This window comes from Salvelinus namaycush, chromosome 26 (genome assembly GCF_016432855.1).
Source record: "Salvelinus namaycush isolate Seneca chromosome 26, SaNama_1.0, whole genome shotgun sequence".
NCBI classification, from domain to species: Eukaryota; Metazoa; Chordata; class Actinopteri; order Salmoniformes; family Salmonidae; genus Salvelinus; species Salvelinus namaycush.
Genome location: NC_052332.1, coordinates 9597007 through 9622999, shown reverse-complemented (window position 1 = coordinate 9622999; position 25993 = coordinate 9597007). Strand labels below are relative to the sequence as shown.

The 25993-nt window shown below is 42.7% G+C and overlaps 1 protein-coding gene across 2 annotated transcripts in view; it reads right to left on the bottom strand.

Moving 5' to 3' along the window:
- LOC120021221 (scavenger receptor class B member 1-like) overlaps positions 1 to 25037 on the bottom strand; it is a 30733-nt gene extending 5696 nt beyond the window's left edge. For both annotated transcript variants that reach the window (XM_038964886.1, XM_038964887.1), the window contains exons 1-8: positions 24636 to 25037; positions 19254 to 19414; positions 17074 to 17215; positions 16735 to 16938; positions 15162 to 15257; positions 14266 to 14381; positions 13820 to 13986; positions 11113 to 11231 (exon numbers count right to left, since the gene is read on the bottom strand). In XM_038964886.1, coding sequence (XP_038820814.1) covers positions 11113 to 11231; positions 13820 to 13986; positions 14266 to 14381; positions 15162 to 15257; positions 16735 to 16938; positions 17074 to 17215; positions 19254 to 19414; positions 24636 to 24749 — 1119 coding nt within the window. In that variant the 5' untranslated portion in view covers positions 24750 to 25037. The remainder of the gene's footprint in view (positions 1 to 11112; positions 11232 to 13819; positions 13987 to 14265; positions 14382 to 15161; positions 15258 to 16734; positions 16939 to 17073; positions 17216 to 19253; positions 19415 to 24635) is intronic.
- Between the last annotated feature and the right edge of the window lie 956 nt (positions 25038 to 25993).

Below are 25993 nucleotides of genomic sequence, written 5' to 3'. Positions count from 1 at the left end.
TGGATGTCCTTTGTGTGGTGGACCATTCTTGATACACATGGGAAAAACTTTGCAGCGTTGCGGTTCTTGACACACACTCCGGTGCACCTGGCAACTACTACCATACCCTGTTCAAAAGTACTGCAATCTTTTGTCTTGCCCATTCACCCTCTGAATGGCACACAAACAATCCACGAAAAGAGAGGGAGCGAAAGGATAGAAAAGAGAAAAAGGAAGAGGATAAGAACAGAGGAGAGAGAGTGTCAATGCAAAAAGACTTGCTATAGTAAGCAAGTCAACAAATGCTCCGTTGAAGGAGAGGAAATGCACATCTAATAAGAAAGCAGATACCTACAGTGCGCGTCCTCGAAATACTGCGGTGATCAATGGAAAAATATTTAGTATTTGGACAAAGGCTCTCTGCCCTCTTAGTTGGAGAGACAGTCGTTACACTTAGGGAGAGAGCTAGAACCATACATCCAGTCTCGCCTTCTTTTACCAGGATAATTTCATTACACTCCCTTGTTTCCAAACACATTTTTGTGCCACAAACGATAGTGCGCATCCCCTCATAACTTGATAGGCAGTCTACTTTAGACACCAAGCCATCCCCAGCTAGCTTAAAGTCTGCACTTTGTCAAAACAGAAAAAAAAAAGAAAAAAAAAACACGCCTAGCTAAATGAACACAAGGGGCATACACGTGCAGACGCATACGGACACAACCACTCCACTGTGAACTCAAACGGAGAATGAGCATCAGTCCAACCTCACAAACTGTTCAGTTCACTGGCTTATACATTTTTAAAATGACAATGAAAAACATGTAAAAAACACCAACTGTGATTAAGATAAAGTCCTGAACTCAAATATACAGCATCTTCAGAAAGTATTCAGACCCCTTGACTTGTTCCACTTCTCACATTCCAGCCTTAATCTAAAATTGATTAAATTGTCCCCCTCAATCTACTCACAATAGCCCATAAATGACAAAGCAAAAACAGGTTTTTAGAAATTGCTAATTGATAAAAATAAAAAAAAACGTTAAAATCTCACAAGTATTCAGACCCTTTACTCAGTACTTTGTTGAAGCACCATTGGCAGCGATTACAGCCTCGAGTCTTCTTGGGCATGACGCTACAAGCTTGGCACACTTGTATTTGGGGAGTTTCTCCCATTCTTCTCCGCAGATCGTGAAGCGCTGTCAGGTTGGATGGAGAGCATTGCTGCACAGCTATTTTCAGGACTCTCCAGAGCTGTTAGATTTTTGTTCAAGTCCTGGCTCGGCCACTCAAGGACATTCAGAGTCTTGTTCCGAAGCCACTCCTGCGTTGTCTTGGCTGTGTGCTTTGGGTTGTTGTCCTGTTGGAAAGTGATTTTCATCAAAGATCTGCCGGTACTTCACTCTGTTCATCTTTGCCTTGATCCTGACTAGTCTCCCAGTCCATACCGTTGAAAAACATACATACAGCATGATGCTGCTACCACCATGCTTCACTGTAGGTGCCTGCCACTGTAGGTGCCAGGTTTCCTCTAGATGTGATACTTGGCATTGAGGCCAAAGAGTTCAATCTTGGTTTCATCAAATCAGAGAATCTTGTTTCTCATTGTCAGAGAGTCCTTTGGGTGCCTTTTGACAAACTCCAAGCGGGTTGTCATGTGCCTTACTGAGGAGTGGCTTCCGTCTGGCCACTCCACCATAAAGGGCTGATTGGAGAGCTGCAGAGATGGTTGTCCTTCTGGAAGGTTCTCATCTCCACAGAGGAACTCTGCACTCTGTCACCTCCCTGACCAAGGCCCTTCTCCCCCAATTGCTCAGTTTGGCCAGGCCGCCAGCTCTAGGAGTTTGTGGTTCCAAACTTCTTCCATTTAAGAATGATGGAGGCCACTGTGTTCTTGGGGACCTTCAATGCTGCAGAATCTTTGGTACCCTTCCCCAGATTTGTGCCTTGACAGTCCCATCTCGGCGCTCAACGGACAATTCCTTCGACCTCATTGCTTCGTTTTTGCTCTGACATGCACTGTCAACTGTGGGACCTTATATAGCCCAAATCAACTGAATTTACCACAGGTGGACTCCAATCAAGTTGTAGAAACTTGAAGGACGATCAATGGAAACAGGATGCATCTGAGCTCATTCGAGTCTGAGCAAAGGGTCTGAATACTTATTTACATAAGGTATCAGTTTATTTGTAATAACCTGTTTTCACTTCATCATTATGGAGTATTGTGTGTAGATTGATGTAATCCATTTTAGAATAAGGCTGTAACGTAACATGTGGAAAAAGTGACCTACTTTACTCCTTGCCCTGTTGTCCATTGGGCTGCACTTTGTACCGGAAATATTTCCCCACAATCTACTGTAAGTGATAGAAAACTCTATGCAGCCAGAATACACTACCAGTCAAAAGTTTTAGAACACCTACTCATTCAACAATTTCTTATTTTTGTCTATTTTTAATAAACTATTTTCTACATTGTAGAATAGTCAACACATCAAAACTATGAACATATGGAATCATGTAGTAACCAAACAATAAAGTGTTAAAAACAAATACTTTATATTTGAGATTCTTCAAATCGCCACCCTTTGCCTTGACAGCTTTGCACATGCTTGGCATTCTCTCAACCAGTTTCACCTGGAATGCTTTTCCAACAGTCTTGAAGGAGTTCCCACATATGCTGAGCACTTGTTGGCTGCCTTTCCTTCACTCTATGGTCCAACTCATCCCAAACCATCTGTTTGGTTAAGGTCGGGGGATTGTGGAGCCTAGGTCCTCTGATGAAAGCACTCCATCACTCTCCTTGGACAAATAGCCCTTAAACAGGCTGGAGGTGTGTTTTGGGTCACTGTCCTGTTGAAAAACAAATGAGCACACTAAGCGCAAACCAGATGGGATGGCGTACCGGTGCAGAATGCTGTGGTAGCAATGCAGGCTAAGTGTGCCTTGAATTCTAAATAAATTACTGATAGTGTACCTAGCAAAGCACCACCGCACCTCCTCCATGCTTTACAGTGGGAAATACATACGCAGAGATCATCCGTTCACCCACACCACACAGACATGGCGGTTGGAACCAAAAATCTCCAATTTGGACTCCAGACCAAAGGACAGATTTCCCACCGGTCTAATGTCCATTGCTTGCGTTTCTTGGCCCAAGCAAGTCTCTTCGTATTGGTGTCCTTTAGTAGTGGTTTCTTTGCAGCAATTCGACCATGAAGGCCTGATTCATGCAGTCTCCTCTGAACAGTTGATGTTGAGATGTCTGTTACTTGAACTCGGTGAAGCATTTATTTGGGCTGCAATTTAAGGCTGGTGACTAATGAACATATCCTCTGCAGCAGAGGTAACTCTGGGTCTTCCATTCCTGTGGCGGTCCTCATGAGAGCCAGTTTCATCATAGCGCTTGACGGTTTTTTGCAACAGCACTTGAAAGAAACTTCCAAAGTTCATGAAATAACATGGAAATGTGGGTGGACTCTGCACTGTTGAGTGGATTGTTAACCAGCTCCAGATATGTAAATTCAATAAGTTGTTTTAAGAACATACTCTTCCTTTCTGGGAAAAGTCCATGGCAGGCATCGTTGTCACCCTGTGAGACACATCTCAAACTAAGAGCATTGTATGTGGTACAAATCATTCCTTAAGTGCTAGACCTCAGCTGAATCTGGTAATGAATGGTGTGGCTGTTGAACAAGTTGAAGAGACTAAAATACTTGGCGTTACCTTAGATTGTAAATTGTCATGGTCAAAACATATATGATTCAATGGTGTCAAAGACGGGGAGAGGTCTAGCTGTAATAAAGAGATGCTCTGCTTTTTTGACACCACACTCCGAAAAAGCAAGTTCTGCAGCCTCTAGTTTTGTCTAATCTTGATTACTGTCAAGTTGTGTGGTCCAGTGCCGCAAGGAAAGACCTAGTTAAGCTGCAGCTGGTCCAGAACAGAGCGACACTTTTTGCTCTAAATTGTAATCAGAGGGCTGTTTTAAATACTGAAACTTCAGGCATCACTTCTTTTCATAAGAAACATTGTATTGACTATCCAAACAATTTGGGATTTTCAACTTACACACAGCTCTGACACACACATACTTATCCCACCAGACATGCCACCAGGGGTCTATCCACAGTCCCCAAAGCGACACCTCGCAGCACAACTCCTCTCCCCTATTTGACCAAGATAGTTTGTGTATATGCATTGATATGTAGGCTACGTGTGCCTTAAAATAAAGGTATGTTCTGTCCTTGAGCTGCTCATGTTCTGTATTCTGTTTCATGTGGACCCCAGGAGGAGTAGCTACTGCTTTTGCAACAGCTAATTGGGATCCTAATTTTTTTACATACCAAAAATACCTTTCGCTTGCTACATAACTTCTGAGTGGCAGGAAACATGAGCGCCAATCAGCCTACACCACTGCGCACTCAGTCTAGAATAGCCACGTCAGCAAATGACTGCTGTCTGAACCCACAAACAGCTCCGATTTGGTCACTTGTAACTTGCTGTTCGGACAGTCAATATTCCAACCCTGATTTGAGCAAAAAGGCCTGCAGTTTGATTGTGAAGAAGACATTGTTGTCCAAGCAGACACCTAACTCTGCCTACTTTCACAACTTAAGTCATGAGTCGTTTTTCATCCCATCTGAAACATCAATACCTGCCTATATCACACCATATGACTTAGCTAACAAAATACCCAAAAAGTTACATATCAATATCTAAAAAAAATATTACTATGACTCAATTTTGTTTACTGTAGGTAGCGTTAGCTAGCGCAAGTTAGTTGTACCTGAACCAAAACTCCAGTATTTTTCATCATATAGCTTGTTCTGCAGCTTCTTTTTAAACCCTGTGAGACCCAACTTTGCAAAAAAATGCATTCTCTAATTTGCATCCTGTACAGGTCCTAAACTAAAAGTCTAACACTACAAAGTGCAGCTCATTAGGCCCACGTATCTCTTAGTAGTATTTGTTGTGTGTCAGTATGATTATTGTGGCATCTGCAGCCTCAAACATTAGAAAACTGTCCACGCATCTGACACCACACTGATCACCTACACAAGCTCATGTAGTAAGTCATCCACGCAAGTACATGACTTGAAAATGTGTGTTCCTTCTTTATGTTAAAAATAAATGAAAAACTCCAGAAACAAACATTGAGCCAGAGTTAGTTTTGTAAGTGTGGCAAAAACACTACATTGGCAACCCTGTAAGCCCAAACAGACATTGGGTCAAGATCATATATTGATAGACAAGTTGGAGATTGTTTCCCTTCCAAATACGGACAACCAAATACTTCTGTAACTTTTCACATTAAAATAAAATGTCATAGGTATCTATCTTTGAAATAATTGTGGTTTATGAGACCATTTTATGGTAAGTAGTAAGGTTCTCTTCAAATTAAGCCAGAAAAGCCGACCAAATATTACTAAAAATGTGTAAGATGTTCTCCATACATAGAACACACAAAATAGTTACTTTAATAGTACTTTTATTTTTTTTTATAGTATTTTTATTCTAAGATTTAGATTGGTCAAATGTATCAATTTGGCTATTTCAGATTCCATATGACTTCATTTCAAATGTATACACCATTTTCCATCGCATGTATATGCTTTTGAGCCATTTATGTGATTTTAATATAAATCTGTTATTTTAAATGTTTTTTACCATTGAACCCCAAAATTGCATTTTTGCAACAGTTCCAGCAGATTGTCTTATAAAAATGACTTTGAAATTTGTAAGAGGCTTATTACAAGTATTTCTGACGAGTAATACGTTTTTCCCCCTTCATTTGGCTCTATGCTTGTGAGCAACACGTTTGAAACTTCAAAAATCACTAGATATCTCAGCAACTAAGTATCGTGAGGTCTCTGGCAAGTCCCAGCCCTAATATGACTGGATAACATGAGACTTGTCAATAAGAGCAATCTCCCCACCATTGTCATATTCAAATTTTACTGCCTATAGCCATAAAACAGACCACTAAATCAAATGTATCGACTGAGTCCACTAACTAACATCAGTATATCTATAGGTTACATTCATATGCAATGTTACACATGTGAACATTAACAGATAAATCAATAGATGACTGAAAACAGACTGGAGGTCATTGATCTGTCATTATCTAAACCCGAGTTTAGATCGTGACAGACCTTACAGTAACACACAACCGCCCGATCCACCCACCTTCTACCCCCAAGCCATAAGACAGTTACATAGTTAACCAATAGCTACCCGGACTATATGAATTGGCCCTTTTTGCACCAACTCTTCACTCACACTGCTGTTACTGTCTATTGTCTATCATGTTGCCTAGTTACTTTATCCCTACCTACACTATATGAATACAGTACCATTCAAAAGTTGGGGGTCACTAAGAAATGTCCTTGTTTATGAAAGGAAAGCAAAAAAAATTGTCCATTAAAATAACATCAAATTGATCAGAAACGCAGTGTAGACATTGTTAATGTTGTGACTGTTGTAGCTGGAAATGGCTGATTTTTAATGGAATATCTACATAGGCCTACAGAGACCCATTATCAGCAACCATCACTCCTGTGTTCCAATGGCACGTTGTGCTAGCTAATCCAAGTTTTTCATTTTAAAATGCTAATTTATCAGCTTTTGCAATTATGTTAGCACAGTTGAACTGTTGTGCTGATTAAAGAGGCAATAAAAAAAATAAAACCTGGCCTTCTCTAGACTAGTTGAGTATCTGGAGCATCAGCATTTATGGGTTCGATTACAGGCTCAAAATGGCCAGAAACAAAGACCTTCCTTCTGAAACTCGTCAGTCTATTCTTGTTCTGAGAAATGAAGGCTATTCCATGCGAGAAATTGCCAAGAAGCAGAAAATCTCAAGTATGTAGTACACAACGTTGTATCTTGTCTGAGCCGCTTGAATTGCGACTCCACTTTGTCTCTATACTGACATTTTGCATGTTTGATTGCCTTGGAGGGAATGACTACTCTGTATTCGGCCATATTCCCAGTCGCCTTGCCATGGTTAAATGCAGTGGTTCGCGCTTTCAGTTTTGTGAATGCTGCCATCTATCCACGGTTTCTGGTTAGGGTAGGTTTTAATAGTGGGTACAACATCTCCTATACACTTCCTGATAAACTCAGTCACCGAATCAGCGTATTCGTCGATGTTATTCTCCGAGGCTACCCGGAACATATCCCAGTCCACGTGATCAAAACAATCTTGAAGCGTGGTTTCCGATTGGTCACACCAGCGTTGAATAGACCTTAGCATAGGTACTTCCTGTTTGAGTTTCTGCCTATAGGAAGGAAGGAGCAAAATGGAGCCGTGGTCAGATTTGCCAAAAGGAGGGCGGGGGGAGGGCCTTGTATGCATCGTGGAAGTTAGCATAACAATGGTCCAGTGTTTTTCCAGCGCGAGTGCTACAGTCAATAGAACTTCGGCAGCGTTTTCCTCAAATTTGCTTTGTTAAAATCACCAGCTACATTAAATGTAGCTTCAGGATATATGGTTTCCAGTTTTCATAAAGCCCAGTGAAGTTACTTGAGGGACGTCGTGGTGTTGGCTTGAGGGGGGATATACACGGCTGTGACAATAACCGAAGAGAATTCTCTTGGGAGATAATACGGCCGGCATTTGATTGTGAGGCATTCTAGGTCAAGTGAACAAAAGGACTTGAGTTCCTGTATGTTGTTACAATTACCTCGTACCCCTGCACATCGACTTGGCACCCGGTTTATATAACCAAGTTATCGTTAGTCAGTGTGTGATTTCTAAAATATAATCTCTGCATTGTTCTGAAGGGCCCATAAGTAAACATTTCACTTTTAGTCAACACCTTTTATTTATGAAGCATGTGACAAATAACATTTGACATACACAGTTCTGGCTGGGAAGGAGTTCTATGAGAGTTGTGGCCCGGGGCTGTGGATGGGACCACCAGGTGTCAAGCTGCAATCCAACCCCAGATGGTCAATCCCACATCGGGGAGCTTTCCTCTCTCCATATCCTCTCCCTCCTGGAACTATGCATTGCTCAACAGTCCACGTCTGATCCCACTGCCAATCGTTACAGCAGCAGTTACAAACCGTAATGTCTTCACTTAGATAATGGACGGCTCCTTGTATGCAAGTAAACTACCAAGAGATCTGGCCCTAATTGGCACAGTTGGTAGCACACCGCATATGCATTAGCCCTGGACCCAAAAAGGTGACTGGCTCAAACTCTGCTGTTGTTCTTAATCTATTTATAGGAGCAATCATGACACCATCATAAGACCCATTTCCTAGTACAGTAATACACAGAAATGCTGCAATTCCAATTTGGCTATCGCTAAAAAAAAGGTCACTGTTGTGCCAGACATTACCATGCACACGTTTTAGATATTTAGCTGCTAATGTCTGTTCCAGAGAAGTTCACTTTGAGACTTGGGAACTTTTATAGTTTCACCACGGACTGGATGGATTACTGCATGGCAGGCAACCTAAACCACATACATGACCCCCACCCCCAGGATTGTTAAGATGGCAGCTCTATGTTTCTTTGGTGCAATCTATAGAGGACATTTACACTAACCGCTGCCACAGAAAATCCCTGTATATAATTAAGGACCCCCAGCAACCACGGTCACTAATGGCCTTCAGTCCGACAGAACAACTCATGCTGTGGTCAACGTTCTACAGCAAGGCATCGTGAGTTGACGAGGTAAAAAAATATATATATTTCTAAATCTGTCAATGTGCTCTTCAGCAATGCACTTCCTAACCCTTTGCTCCTGTATGTCGCTCTGGATAAGAGCGTCTGCTAAATGACAAATGTACTATGAATAGAGTATAGTACAGACTGTACACCATATCCAACTTGGCACAGGAGCTGGACAAAAAAAGAATTGGATGATATCTGCTCTCGTTGGCTGTCCCACAAGTGTATTTTAAAAATCAAGCTTTCTGTGATTACAGTTGAAGATCACGACGTTTGCATCAAACATTGAGTGGATATGAACGTTTTTCTATGAATGAGTCCTGCCTCTGAACTCATAGGAGTCACAAACACACTATTACTTTTGTAAATACGAGAATGAATGTCCAACAAGTTTTTCACCCTCAGCCAGGGGACAATAAAAGTTATCTAAAATTAGATGACAATGCTAAGAAATTGCTATGGCCAAGCCTTCTCTGTATGCGTCAGGTGATTGCCTCAAGGACAGGCTGTACGGTGTACGTTCGCTACGGCTATGAGATCAGAGGTGTTTACACAATCAATTTAGATAAGGGGAAATGGCCTCGCTTTTACTGCCAGAGTTATATGTTTATAACATTAATGTGAATGTGAATGGGCCCAATTTGCACCATTAAAAGCACACACGTCTATAAATGGGGGAGAACTTGGCACAGATGCTTCAGGCTGTCAGACAATGTGGCGCACCCCGTCAGATATATGGAGCGTCGTAAATCAAGTCACCATTTCATTTGACCTTTTTGACACCAAGCGGCGACTGTGTCAAAGACCACCTACCACGGTATTGAAACACTTACGCACCCGATACAGACCAGTGAGGCTAAAAACCATCGGCGCAAATCTAACTGGAAGTCAATGCATGTCAGAGAAGTGACATTCTTCATCTAAATAAAACTCAGGGTATAGTTCAAGGGTTAATTGATTGACTGCGAAACTGGAGAGCCACATTGGAGCTGTCTTGTCTCTGGATGACAGCCCATCAGAAACCCACTGGTCTTTGACCCTAATAGATCATAAAGGTGTGTGTGTGTGTTTGTTGTGTGCGTCGCCGTCCACTAATCTGATCTCATCTTATCGAAGACCTATTAGAACAAAGGGGATGAGTCCACAGTCAATGGACACAACTTCCTCGTGCTAAACTCAGCAAAAAAAGAAACGTCCTCTCACTGTCAACCGTGGTTATTTTCAGCAAACTTTACATGTTACTCACATGTAACATAAGATTCAACAACTGAGAAACTGAACAAGTTCCACAGACATGTGACTAACAGAAATGTAATAATGTGTCCCTGAACACAGGGGGGGTCAAAATCAAAAGTTAGAGCTGGTGGCCACACCAGAAGTACAGCAGCACATCTCCTCCTCATGGACTGCACCAGATTTGCCAGTTCTTGCTGTGAGATGTTACCCCACTCTACCCCACATTGTCATGCTGGAGGGTCATGTCAGGATAAGCCTGCAGGAAGTGAACCACATTAGGGAGGAGCTGTAACGCACAGCATTGAGATCTCCTGCAACAACAAGCTCAGTCCGATGATGCTGTGACACACCGCCGCAGACCATGACGAACCCTCCACCTCGATCCCACTCCAGAGTACAGGCCTCGGTGTAACGCCCATTCCTGCGACGTTAAACCGACCATCACCCCTGGTGAGACAAAACCGCAACTCGTCAGTGAAGAGCACTTTTTGCCAGTCTTGTCTGATCCAGCGACGGTGGGTTTGTGCCCATGGGTGACATTGTTGCCGGTGATGTCTGGGGAGGACCTGCCTTACAACAGGCCTACATGCCCTCAGTCCAGCCTCTCTCAGCCTATTGAGGACAGTCTGAGCACTGATGGAGGGATTGTGCGTTCCTGGTGTAACTCAGGCAGTTGTTGCCATCCTGTACCTGTCCCGCAGGTGTGACGTTCGGATGTACCGATCCTGCGGACGATCAGCTCTCCGTCCCTTCTCCCTGTAGCGCCGTATTAGGTGTCTCATAGTACGGACATTGCAATGTATTGCCCTGGCCACATCTGCAGTCCTCATGCCTCCTTGCAGCATGCCTAAGGCATGTTCACGCAGATGAGCAGGGACCCTGGGCATTTTTCTTTTGGTGTTTTTCCCCACAGTCAGTAGAAAGGCCTCTTTAGTGCCCTAAGTTCATAACTGTGACCTTAATTGCCTACCGTCTGTAAGCGGTTAGTGTCTTAATGACCGTTCCACAGGTGCATGTTCATTAATTGTTTATGGTTCATTGAACAAGCATGGGAAACAGTGTTTAAACCCTTTACAATGAAGATCTGTGAAGTTATTTGGATTTTTACGAATTATCTTTGAAAGACAGGGTCCTGAAACAGGGACATTTCTTTTATTTGCAGAGTTTATAAGTGTTCCACTTCAGGACAGCGTGTATGCGTTACTCACAGGGTGGATGTCTATGAATAGTCCGTGTTCGTCCTCAGTAGGCTGAAGTCCCTGTACGTAGTCCAGCAGCACAGGGTCAGCATTGTAGAAGTGGGGTTGGGAAATGAACACTGGGGCATCTAGAACACAATATTAAGACAACGTCACCTTTACTTGTATTAACATCATCAATACCACCATTGTCATTCACCATCATACATTTCCTTTGTAACAAGTACACTACCGTTCAAAAGTTTGGGGTCACTTGGAAAACAAGAATTTCTATGAAAACATACATGAATTGAGTTGCAAAATGAATAGGAAATAGTCAAGACGTTGACAAGGTTATAAATAATTATTTTTTATTTAAATAATTGTGACCTTCAAACTTTGCTTTCGTCAAAGAATCCATAATTTGCAGCAATTACAGCCTTGCAGACCCTTGGCATTCTAGTTGTCAATTTGTTGAGATATTCTGAAGAGATTTCGCCCCATGGTTTCTGAAGCACCTCCCACAAGTTGGATGGGCACTTACGTACCACACGGTCAAGCTGTTCCCACAACAGCTTAATAGGGTTGAGATCCGATGACAACGCTGGCCACTCCATTATAGACAGAATACCAGCTGACTGCTTCTTCCCTAAATAGTTATTCCATATTTTGGACCTGTGCTTTGGCTCATTCTCCTTTTCTAGGAAGAAATTGGCTCCAATTAAGCACTGTCCACAGGGTATGGTATGGAGTGAAAACCTTCAAGTTCACTTTCACCCTGTACATATCTCCCACTTTACCACCACCGAAGCACCCCCAGACCATCACATTGCCTCCACCATGCTTGACAGATGCCGTCAAGCACTCCTCCAGCATCTTTATTTTTTCTGCGTCTCACAGATGTTCTTTGTGATCTGAACACCTCAAATTTGTCTGTCCATAACACGTTTTTTCTAATATTCCTCTGTCCAGTGTGTGTTCTTTTGCCCATCTTAAATCTTTTATTTTTATTGGCCAGACTGAGATATGGCTTTTCTTTGCAACTCTGCCTAGAAGGCCAGCATCCCGGAGTCGCCTCTTCACTGTTGACGTTGTTTTGCGGGTACTATTTAATGAAGCTGCCAGTTGAGGACTTGAGGCGTCTGTTTCTCAAACTAGACACTATAATTTACTTGTCCTCTTGCTCAGTTGTGCACCGGGGCCTGCCACTTCTTTCTATTCTGGTTAGAGCCAATTTGTGCTGTTCTGTGAAGGGAGTAGTACACAGCATTGTAAGATATCTTCAGTTTCTTGGCAATTTCTCGCATGGAATAGCCTTAATTTCTCAGAACAAGAATAGACTGACGAGTTGCAGAAGAAAGTTCTTTGTTTCTGTAATCGAACCCGCAAATGCTGATGCTCCAGATACGCAGTCTAAAGGCTAGTTTTATTGCTTCTTTAATTAGCACAACAGTTTTCAGCTGTGCTAACATAATTACAAATGGGTTTCTAATGATTAATTAGCCTTTTAAAATGATAAACTTGGATTAGCTAACACAACATGCCATTGGAACACAGGAGTGATGGTTGCTGATGGGCCTCTGTACGCCTATGTAGATATTCCATTAAAAATCAGCCGTTCCCAGCTACAATAGTCATTTACAACATTAAAAATGTCTACACTATTTCTGATCAATTTGATGTTATTTTAAAAGTGGATTTTTTTTTTGCTTATCTTTCAAAAACAAGGACATTTCTATGTGACCCCAAACTTTTGAACTGAGACAAGAGGTTGAATCATAACTTTGAACTTAGTTAGTGGAAGGTGTTTCATCAGCGCTGGCCCATGTGATATTTAAGAGTGGCTGGCCCAGTACTCCAGGTGTCTTGAGAGTTGGAGGGTTAACACCTAGTTGGCGCCCCCCCGTGAATGGAATTTATGTTTAAATGAATGATTAGAATATTCCACCCTGAAACCATATAATTGTATGAAATTGATTAGAATCATAAAATTATTATTAATGTGTGTAGTTTTAGTCAGTAAAAGTATAATTAATGGTGTAGTTTTAGTCAGAATTAGGGTAAAACAATACATCTGTACAATGAATCTTTATAGTATCTTAAACACAGACTGTCTGAGCAAAATTCGGGGCCGACCTTGCTAGGGGCCTCAGAGAGATTGGGAGAGGGCAGTGAGTACTCCCTAATCTTGAGGGAGGACAGAGTGCTTCTCATGGTCCCTAATCTTTATCGACTGGGTATTGATACAGTATGTGCGTAGGATACCTACTGTTCGTGTGTATGTATGTGCGTATGATATCTACTGTTTGTGTGTGAATGTAAGTGCGTAAGGAGCCAGTATAAAATGAATAGTTTTGTACAACGGACCAGCGCTCTCGTGAATAAATATTTTGACTATCATAGCTGGGGCCTCCGTCTGTTTCATTCAACCAGTATCTTACAAATTCTGGGTTTCAGACCGAGTAGTTTAATTGGGTTTATGAACATTGAGAACATAATTCTCCTGACACTTCCTCAAAATGGGAATTGATACATAGTGCTTTCATTTCTAATACAGTAAAATGTATGTATGAAAATACCCTCAAATAATAAGTGACATTCTGTCTGTACTGTCACCTAATATGAAACATTTGATCTCAAATTCAAAATGCTGGAGTCCAGAGCCAAACTACAAGTTTTAGCTCCACTGTCCAAAGAAATAGGTAGAGGAGTGTAATGCATCTGTGTCTGCACTCACTGGATCTGCAGCTGCTGACGTTGAGGAGGCCAGATTGTCTGCAGGGACAGAAGCCCTCATTGGGAGCGTAGTCGGAGCCATTAGCGAACATAGTCTTAGGAGCCACAAAGCGATAGAGGGGAATCCCTTTCATTATCCCCTCCCGCTGGTACACCAGCTCCAAAGACCTATAGAGAGAGAGTGCGTGAGACTACCTAGTCACAACACATTCAACTGAAATGTGTCTTCCACATTTCACCCAACCCTTCTGAATCAGAGGTGCGCGGGGGGCTGCCGTAATCGTCATCCACGTCTTCGGAGCCCTGGGAACAGTGGGTTAACTGCCTTGCTCAGGGGCAGAACGACAGATTTACCTTGTCAGCTCGGGGATTCAATCCAGCAACCTTTCGGTTACTGGCCCAACGCTCTAACCACTATGCTACGTGAGTGTTTGAAAGCGTGTGTACCTGCAGGCGTCAGGACTGTAGAACGGCAGTGTGGACTCCTTGGTCATGAAGGGAGGCCACATTTGTCCTGCTGTACCGTTGAGCATGTTACACTGGGGAGTCTTCCAATATATCAACTAGAGAGACAGAAGGTTAACATCCGTTACACATTGAGCTCTTTCTAAAAATACATTCAGGATTTGACTAAAGTCAAACTTTATATATTTATATTCATTTATTTAGCTGAGATAGTCAGATTCAGAGAGTTTAATAGTCACATGTACAGGGTTGTCAGTGTGATTGCAGGATCCAGTGAAATAAAATAATGAAAATGGTCATAAAACCCATAGAAATAGCACTATAAACACATAACCACTGTGGCAGTGATGAATAAATAATGCCCACTGGGGTGGAGGCAGAGTGAAGCCTGTTGAGGCGGTGGGGGGGGGGGGAATTATCATTGGGGGCACACCATGACCATTGAGGGGGTGTGGGAACCAAGTGAAAAAGTCCACTCCGTAACAGTAGCGGCAGATAGCATGGTGGGTAGGAGCGTTGGGCCAGTAACAGAAAGGTTGCTGGATCGAACCCCCGAGCAGACAAGGTAAAAATCTGTCATTCTGCCCCTGAGCAAAGCATTTAACCCACTGTTCCCAGGGCTCCGAAGACGTGGATGTCACGTCATCGGCGCCCTGATTCAGAGAGGTTGGGTTGAATGCGGAGGACCCATTTCAGTTGAATTCATTCAGGTTGTACAACGGACTAGGTATCCCCCTTTCCCCATAGTAAAAGGACTCCATGAAAACAAAGGGCCCAGATTTGTTTCCCCTCACCTGTGCTTCTAATTGCCCCTCTCAAACCAAAATGTAAAGGTGAAATGTCATGGCTGTGTGATCCCTAAACGCCAAACATCTCACCTTGGTCAAGCCGTTCCATGAGTTCACTTTGTGAATCAGCCGGATGTCATCCTTCCCCGTGTGGACGGTGAACAGACCAGTGTTGGAGTTGTTGAACTGATGGGAGAACACAGAAATATGCGTTTTTTTAGTGACTGATATTTAACCAAACAGCCAACTTAAACAGGCTGTAGATAAGAGGTACTTCTATATTATTTGAGAAGGTCCGGTCACAAACACACACTTCCTATGTGGCACAAGTCCGGATGGATAGTCATTTACCAGCGTAGTAACAGTGGCGAACGACTGCCCCCTCTCATTGAAGCTCCCGAGTGATGCAACGGCCTAAGACACTGCATCTCAGTGCTAGAGGTGTCACTATAGACACCCTGGTTCGATTCCAGGCTGTATCACAACCGGCCGTGATTGGGAGTCCCATAGGATGGCGCACAATCGGCCGAGCGTCGTCCGTCAATATAAACAAGAATTTGTTCTTAACTGACTTGCCTAGTTAAATAAAGGTTAAAATGTTTTCAAAAATGTAAAAAAGCCACAGAGGTTTAAGGCTGACCTCAGTACTGCAGGCATGGTTAACAGAAAACAGGATCCCCCATTAGAGTGAATGGAAAAAATGACAATCTTCGTGGCCAATCTAAATAAAAACGTTTTTGAAGACAATCATTGTACCAATAATTGCTTCTAATACACCAGATAAGGTTCTTGAACAGATTATTTTCTATATACATTAAAAAGATCCCCCCCCCCCACAGAAGAAGTTAAAGGATTATTTTTATGCCAATTGAAGCCTTGAACTTGAGTTACTCAATGGAGGGGGCAGCACTGAGCTAGCCTGCAAAGTCACTTCCAGGAGTAACTCAAACTGCACATATTAGGTCTCCGTGAAAACAGCATCTTAACAGCGCATTGAAGCCAAATAAAGCCGGTTAAGTCTTCACGTAGGAATGAAAGGTGCCAAGTGATCGATGGCTTTGTCCATTCATACATAGTCATTGCTCACTACCCATGCAACCCCAAACTGTTCAAACTGTCCCTTGGGGATGGAGTGTGGAAGTGGTCATGTAGTGTCCGTCCACGTTCCAACACCAAACTACCCTCCTGGGGTGTGAGGCCACTGGGCACATCATTTGGCTAGGATAACTACAAGATTTAGCTGGTTAGGCTAATTTACAAGATTTAGCTGGTTAGCCTAATTTACCTATCTAACACTTGATCAACTGGACATTTCTGACAGGGTATAAATAGTGCTTTAAGGTCTGCCTGTGAATTACATAATAGGGAAACTGCCCATGCACTACATCATTTCAAAGCCTGACTGAGGCCTCGATTAAATTAGATCAAGCATTAAAGGGATACTGAGATCCTAGCAATTGTTTTTCTACTTACTCAGAGTAGAGATGAACTTGTGAATAGCATTTGTATGTCTCCGTGTGCAGTGTGAAGGAAGAACGAGGTGGTGTCGCAAGCCAATGCCAACTAACGTTAGCACAATGTCGAAGTCTAAAGGTACACTAGCATATGCTACTTTACCTGTAGACTTCTGGTCATTGTGCGCTCATCTCCTCCACCCGCTCACCTCAGAGAAGAGGCCAAACTTGCCAGTGGAGGGCAGCATCCCAGGGAACCATTTATTGAGGAAGTCCACCAGCTTGCTGTCGTAGCCCCACATCAGCTCCCCTACAGACTTGTTTAGGAAGGGTCCCTCCTCAAAGCCCTTAAAGGTGGTGCTGAGCAACAGACGCACTGCGAATGGCATGTTCTCCATCATCACCGCCGCACCCTGGAAGACAGAGGGGAGAGGGAAAAGAGGGTGGGGAGAAACGGGATGAAGTGGGGGAGAGATGAGGGGGGGAAAAGAGATAGGAGTCAAGTTCATATTGTGTGTGTGTGTGTGTGTGCAGCAGTGCTGTCTTACCAACACCAGCATGTTGGGGATGGTGACCACATCCGACTCGTTGCCCACTGACATGCTGGGCTCAAAGAAGTAGCTCCTGTATTCAAGATACGACACTGTGTCGTTGGGATGGAACGTGATGTTCTGCTTCTGAAGACGCTTCCTGAAACACACAACCACAAAACTCAGGTCAACCTCCCAACTGACCGATGCAAATGGAGACACTTTACAACATTAGAGGGATTATAGACGTAATAGTTAAGATGACTGGAGATCTGATTGAATAGCTGATTAAGAAAAGAAGCAGAGAAAGGGGATCGAGAGTTAACTTGCAGGGGTAGGGCATGTCAGTTCTCTTATTAAATCACAAAAGGGCATTCCACTGACACTGGCTTCCTAAAATCGCTTACTGAGATTAAAACAGGGTAGAAATTCTCAGAAGTTATTCAAGGATAAAGAGAAAGGGAGGTAAGGTAATGAGAGAAGGACGGTCAGTTCGAGAACAGAGTAGGGATGCACGATATATGCAAAATGTAATTGTGATTTATTTTTAACCAAATTTTGCCATGCCGATTTTTTGTAAGTAGAAAGCAGCATCGTTCTTGTTTGGAACAATCGGCTGACTGCATTTGACCTAACCGAAGCGCATGGAAACTTAGCTTGAGTGATGGGGCGGGGCTTAACGTGTGTGAAAAGCAGCCGCAAGAGCAGAAAAAAATGAACTATCAAAAAGTTGGTTACATGAGCATTTCAAAATATTGCATGCAATACGGATCTTACAATATGAATATTGCACATCAGTATTGCAATTTCGATGCGAATTCAATTGATTGTGCAACCCTAGAACAGAGACTGGATAGATAAATTGGATACATTACAGGGTGAAACAGGCAAGATCCAAAAGGAAAGGGGTTCAATTTGGGGAATTTCTCCCATTCTTTGCTCCTCTCAGGTTCTGCCAGGTTGGATGGGGAGCGTCGCTGCACAGTTATTTTCAGGTCTCTCCAGAGATGTTAGAACGGGTTCAAGTCCTGGCTCTGGCTGGGCCACTCAAGGACATTCAAAGACCGGTTCCGAAGCCACTCCTGCGTTGTCTTGGCTGTGTGCTTAGGGTCATTTTCTGTTGGAAGGTGAACCGTCGCCCCAGTCAGAGGTCCTGAGCAGATTTTCATCAAGGATCTGCCTGTACTTTTCTCCATTCATCTTCCCTCAATCCTGACTAGTCTCCCAGTCCCTGCCCCTGAAAAACATCACCACAGGATGCTGCCACCACCATGTGTCACCATAGGGATGGTGCCATGTTTCCTCCAGACTTGACACTTGGCATTCTTGGCATTCAAGAGTTCAATCTTGGTTTCATCATACCAGAGACTCTTGTTTCTCATGGTCTGAGAGTCTTTAGGTGCCTTTTGGCAAACTCTAAGCGGGCTGTCATGTGCCTTTTACTGAGTGGCTTCATCTGACCACTACCATAAAGGCCTGATTGGTGGAGTGCTATAGAGATGGGATAACCTTTCAGAAGGACAACCATCTCCACAGAGGAACTCTGGAGCTCTGTCAGAGTGACCATCGGATTCTTGGTCACCTCCCTGACCAAGGCCCTTCTCCCCCAATTGCTCATTTTGGCCGGGCGGCCAGCTCTAGGAACAGTCTTGGTTGTCCAAATGCACTGTATATCGCAGAGGCTTTTGGTGGATCAGAGCAGAAAACTTGTTTGGGAAGAACTGATGGCACAAACGTACAATATTGCAGGACAATCACACACGTCGGGGCGTTACTGCATTAGGGCATCACCCCCTCCTCCTCGAGCATCCCATTGGTTCCTGCATGAACATCCCCCTGAGCACACCATCTTCATGTTTGTGTGGCACTTGATTTCCACTGATCGTCGACGCAATTAAAATGTGGGTCAAAAATGAGTTCTTCAGGGGTGAAGGTTAAGTTTGAGTGTTAAATTGTTACATGCTAGCTAAGGGTTAAGGCTAGGTAACATGTTAGTTAAGGGTTAGAGCAGCATTCCCCAAACTTTGGGTCACACGAATTGACAATGGGGAAACAAAAAGCACTCGCAAATCTGAGCACTTTGTTGCAGGTGCATGGTAACAGTTGAATAAGACGAGAAAAGACATCCGCACACTACTCCTGCTAGTATCACTGCTCTTTATTAAGCTTTACGAATCCGGTCAGGTGTGAAAGCCTACCTGTATACGTATGGTCCTCTCTGCTCCACCATGGGTTTCTCTCCCGCAAGGACTTCGGTGGGGTTGAGGATGTTGAAGAAGTAGACAGACATGAAGAACGGGACAGGGACGTCCTTCCACATGGTGTAGGACATCTCATTCTTAGGGTCTATTATTAAGTTCTGAGAGATTAATGATAAAAGCATATTATTATACATAACATATACAAGGTGTTCAGTATGACAGCTTGTTCCTCTCTGCAGGATGGGATCACTGGCAGTTGACACTCATATCCTGTGTTCCTGATCTACAGGAGAACCAAACCCATAACTGTGTGGCTGCCAGTACTTCACGCCAACCAGCTTTTGGAACCAGTGTTGGCAATAAAGGATAGTGGTAGCAGTATAAAGTGACATTAACCCCAAGTGGGAATTGGTTATGGCAGAATCATCCTTAAAAACAGGAGCAACATCTTGGGAGAGCAAGACGTACCGTAGGCCTATACACTATGTGAAGTTAAACATGCTCCCTGCTGGCTGTACAACAATACATTTAGGTAATAGGGCATAAAGTGCATTGAAAATATACTGAACTAAATTATAAAAACGCAACATGTAAAGGGCCATGTTTCATGAGCTGAAACAAATTCCCAGAAATGTTCCATATCCACAATATCCATATCTTATTTCTCTAAAATGTTGTGCAGAAATTTGTTTCCATTCCTGTTAGTGAGCATTTGCCAAGATAATCCATCCACCTGACATATCAAGAAGCATGATCATTACACAGGTGCACCTTGTGCTGGGGACAATAAAAGGCCACCATTTGTCACAACACAATGCTACAGATTTCTCAAGTTGAGGGAGCATTCAATTGGCATGCTGACTGCAGGAATGTCCACCAGAGCTGTGGCCAGAGAATTTTGAATGTTCATGTTTCTACCATAACCCGCCTCCAACATAATTTTAGAGAATTTGACAGGAAGTCCAACCGGCCTCACAACCGCAGACCACATGTAACTATGCCAGTCCAGGACATCCACATTCTTCACGCGCGGGATTGTCTGAGACCAGCCACCGGACAGCTGATGAAACTGATGAGTACTTTCTTAATAAAGCCCTTTAAGGGGCAAAACGTATTTGGATTGCACTCCCAGGCCCACCCATGGCTGCACCCCTACCCAGTTACGTGAAATCCATACACTACTTTCTTTGTTTCAATTGACTAATTTCCTTCTATGAACTGTAAAATCTTTGAAATTTTAGCATTTATATTTCTGTTAAGCTTAGGCAGAGTGGTTAGGGTTAGGTTTGAAATTAGATTTAAGAAAATAAATTGTAGAAATAGGTGGGGTATATAATCTTGTGGGAGCTAGTGACAATTTATTTTCTTGAGCGGATAGTCAGGGGGCTGGTACATAATTACAAATGATTTGTAGAATCGAAATTGGCCGCAAGAAGCCCGAACGGATATAATATTTGACTAAAACAATTTCAAACCTTACATTTGTTTGCTTATTCCTTATTCGTCCATATATAATCTTCCCAGATCCTCGATTTCCTTTGTCTGCGATTATGGACTGCCCGCTTCAATTCAAATCACAGGTTTCTAATGGGTTTCAACTCAAATCAGAGACTGATGGCCATCTCAAAATGTTGATCTGTGTGGTCAGAACCATTTATTTGTGGGTTTTGTTGGTGTGTGCTTGGGGCTGTGGTCTTGCTACTAGATCCGATTGCAACCAAGTCTCAGCCTCCTGGCAGAGGATACCAGGTTTTTGGCTAAAACGTCCTGGTACTGGTTTAATGATGCCGTTGACCTTACCAAGGGCTCCAAGACCAGTGTCATGACTCCTGGGAGGATCCAAAGGATCAGGTTACAGTGTATCAGCTCTACAGAACTCCCGCAGAGGGGGGAGAGGGATTGAGGTATTTTTTTGTTGTCGACACCTCACCCCCATCGGAAATTGTAAGGCAGCAGACGATTCCTTTCTGCTCTAGTTGGAGAGATTGGAAAGTCTGTGTGCCTTATGAAGAGTTTACAGCCCAAAACTAACATTAAACAATGGACACGAGGACAGATAGAGATATCTCTATCATCCTCCAAATGCTGGTAATGATAAGAGGTGGAATGTGGAAAATGAATGTCTATTTTGTGATGTCATTAAAAGTTAAAGATATGACAAAAACACTAACTTGTTTTTATAATGAGTATCAGGTTTACATACTTTACATTGTGTAGAAAATATCCAGATGAAAGAGAGCGTTTGTGACAATAAGACTGATTTTAGTTATCTAACGAGATCATAGTAAATTGTGATACCATGCCTCATAACTAGCTACGCCCCAGGGTACCCAGAGAGCGTGTCAGCAAGACGGAAACGGACCTTTCTACCCGAGGGTATAAAGCATTGGAGTTAAGAATTAACAGACTAGGATGACCACGTGCTGCAGCAGGGGTCTACGATTAGTCACGACCACAAAACGCAACACGAGGTTGAAGACAAATCATCGGTTGTCTACACAGTTTACACCCGAGAACAGCCGAAGAACAAGGCCTCACGAGGCGTAACTCGGCCCGCAAAGTCCTTGGCCCAACAAAGACCTTCAACATGTAAATACATACATTACACTTCTTACCCAAAAGAGTGGCAGTTCAGGGCTAGGTATTAGGCATACACTAAGCGTAGTTTACAAACGTATCCAAGTGTTGCTTCTCTTTAAATCTCCATCTTGTGTAACACGTGTCATATTGTGTTGATCCACTAGGGACTGTTGTCATCGTATTAAGTTTCTAATCAATACCGGATGTGTGAATGTGTATGTTATAATTTAGCTTGTTAGTAATTAAATAATCAAATCAATGTGTGGTACAGAATGATCAGTGAGACTCGGTTTTGTGCAGATTATGCGAGACTGATATGAGGAAATTATTAATTATTGACTCATGATATTCTTGAGTTAATTTGGGAAACGGTAACTCATTAAACAAACTCTTCCCACGGTGCCCCAGATTCCTAATGAGTTACATGATAGTTTAATTACCCAATTTAAGTTGAGTAGATAATTATTCAATGAATAGCAGTCATCACATTAATATATTCACGTCACCAGTGAAAGCAAAATAGCCCCATATCAGATCCACCACCATATTTTACAGTAGATATGGGGGTTATTTTCTGCTTATGCATCCTTATTTCCACGGCAAACCCACCACTGGTCTGCGTGGCCAAAGACCTCTATTTTTCATGCCATCTGACAGTATCGCTGGTTCAAATATGCACGTTCATATCAATCATTTAAGAGGTCACACTTCTATATTTTAGTTTTAAGAACCAGGAACTTAAAGCTGAAAATGATGCATTACACTGCATAAAAAAGGTACATGATCAAGAAAGAACTAGCTTAACATTTGAAGGAAGTTGTGGGGCAAAACCAATCTATAAAGAACATATCAAATAAAGAGTTTAGATTACTATACTGAACCTTTCTTGACTGTGGCTGTACCATCTAGAGTAAACCACCCATTCACTGATTTCGTCCTTTTGTGGGTAGAATTTTTGGACAAATTATCTATAGGAAAGTCACACACGAGAATTTGGCTATTTCAGTCACACTCGTGACCGACAGGTGTATAAAATAGAGCACACCGCCATGCAATCTCCAGAGACAAACATTGGCAGTAGAATGGCCTTACCGAAGAGCTCAATGACTTTCAACGTGATACCGTCATAGGATGCCAGCTTCCCAACAAGTCAGTTCGTCAAATTTCTGCCCTGCTAGAGCTGCCCCGGTCAACTGTAAGAGCCGTTACTGTGACGTGGAAACGTCTCGGTGCAACAACAGTTCAGCCAGGAAGTGGTAAGGCCACACAAGCTCACAGATCGGGCCCGCCGAGTGCTGTAGGGTGTAAAAATCATCTGTCCACGGTTGAAACACTCACTACCGAGTTAAACTTCCTCGAAACAGCCTCAACACAAGAACTGTTAGTTGGGAGCAGTGCAGTGTTAGTTGGCCGTGCAGCCGCACACAATCCTAAGATTACCATGAGCAATGCCAAGCGTCAGCTGCAGTGGTGTAAAGACACCGCCATTGGACTCCGGAGAAGTGGAAACGCGTTCTCTGAAGTGATGAATCACGCTTCACCATCTGGCAGTCCAATGGACGAGTCTGGGTTTGGCAGATGCCAGGAGAACGATGCCACTGCCAACTGTAAAGTTTAGTGAAGGAGGAATAATGGGCAGGGTTATTTTCAGGGGTCAGGGTAGGCCACTTAGTTCCAGTAAGGGAACTCTTAACGCTACAGCACACAATTACATTCTTACGATTCTGTGCACAAAGCGAGGTCCATACAGAAATTGTTTGTTGAGATCGGTGTGGAAGAACTTGACTGGCCTGCACAGAGCCCTGCCCTCAACCCCATCAATTATCCTTTGGAATAAATTGGAACGCAGACTGTGAGCCAGGCCTAATCGGCCAACATCAGTGCCCGGCCTCACTAAAGCTCGTGGCTGAATGGAAGCAAGTCCTCGCAGCAATGTTCCAACATCTAGTGGAAAGCCTTCCCAGAAGAGCAGAGGCTGTTATAGCAGCAAAGGGGAGACCAACTTCACATTAATGCCCATGATATTAGAATGAGATGTTTGAGGAGCAGGCGTCCACATACTTTTGCTCATGTAATTTCCAGAAATGAAATCAAAGTATTATATCGCTCAGAGAACTTGGGGGTGTCAAAAATCACAGCCAGTTGGGGAACCCTGATATAGGTATACAGTCATCGACACCAAGCGAAGTCTTGCAGGTGTTTAGTCTACACAGTGGTGTAAAAAGTAGCCAATTGTCATTCTTGAGTAAAATTAAAGATTAGCGAGTTACTTAAGTAAATATAAAACCAAATAATTGTACCCAAGTCTCAAAGTAAAAAAATAATTGCTCAAATAATTTATTTTTAAGTCTATTTCAAATTCCTTATATTTAGCAAAACAAGGAACGATTTGATTTTTTTTTTTTTTGTAAGTCACATCCACAGAAGTATCGACCGCAAACAGCGGAGTACGTTCTGGCTTGTTAAGAACTAGTTAATGTTCCAAACAAATGTATGGCATTAATCTCAGACTGTAACCACGTGGTTGGTATTAAGCATAGTTAAGCCCTACAGTAAAATGCCTCGTTTGTTTGCGCTTTCCCAACAATGCAGTAATCAATATCAATATAAAACAAATAAAAAAGTCAAGTAGAAAATAAAAAAGAAATACCAGTAATAAATCAGGTTCATTCTTCGCTAGACGTTAGTCATGACTAACCAGGATAAAACGATGCCTTTTCCATTAGACGTTGGCCTACAACAGAAGTATAAAACTATAGGAAAAAGCTACATTATATAGCTTTAATCTCAATCACTTACCTTCACAATTTGGTCGTCAATGATGATTGGTCCAACGAATAGAATAACTAACCCAAACACTGCAGTGAGCGTACCTGCGACAAAAAGTCCGATTGCTAATTTAGATTTATTCATTGTTATGAACACAGTTTAACTGTTCACCAATAAAACTGTAGGCCTACTGAAATGTATAGATAAAAACAACGCATGTACGCTATCTGCAATGTCAAATTCACTGGCTTTTGTTCGGAGCGCTGCCTTGTTCGTTGCAGATCTAGACAAGGCAAGAAGATTACGGACTGTCAACCAACTCACAACAACACCTCAAGTGTTGAAGGACCTTGCCACTCTCGAGAATATGATCTTAAAGTCCAAAAACAGGTACATGAATAAGGCTTGTCTTGAAATCGAGTGTAAGCGATCATGAGCGGAACAGCAGTGTTTATATTGTACAAGCCACGCCTTCCTACACGCTGAGGCTGGTGGGGGCAGTAGTTTATTTGCGTTAACAGAGACGCATTTCATTTATAAGTCATAACGTTTCGTGCAAAATCTAAGAAAGTGTGATATACACATTATTCATGTATATGAATATTGTATGAATAGCGTTTCCTCACATTTTAAGAACTGATCATCCACTAACATTTAAAAACTAAACACATTTTAAAAACGAGGCCCCAGGTGGGAAAAGGAAGATGGAGCACAACATATTGACCAGTCACCTTTTGTGTTGCAGTTGTGAATTATGAGGCAGACAGACAAACAACGGACAGAAAAGAATAATGCCATGTGTAAATTGTGGTGAAACGCTCCTGGACCGAAAGAGCCCCGTGGAAGACAGCAAATCTGTACACTCAAGGCTGACTTACTGACATACACATGACAGTTTCAGATGAGTTTTTGAACCCTCCAGCCCTTCAAAGGAATAGTAAAAGGGAAGCCTTTAGTTTAGACAGAAAACACCACGTATGCGTTAACCATTTATGTATTAGAAGATTGCTGTACATTAGGCTTGGCATTAAGCTCTGCTACTCCAGGGCAACTCACTGCCAGAGCATACATCATGTAAGACAATAATAATTACAGGCAGTGAACAAGATATGCTATACCAATCCCCCTGACCGAAAACAAAAGCCGAGCCCAAACAGGTGGAGGCTGGGGTGCGTGGTGGGAAAGCAGAAAACAGACATGCGCCACGTGGCGTACAGCGCATGTCAAATCAGAATTTGAATGACTTTTTATTCGTCACATACGCAGTGTACAGCAAGTATAAAAGTTGCAGTGAAATGCTTATGTGGTAGCTCCCTCAATAATGCAGTACATCAATCAATCTCAATAAATGGTCAAATAGTCTACACAGTTTAGTAGATGTTGTAGTG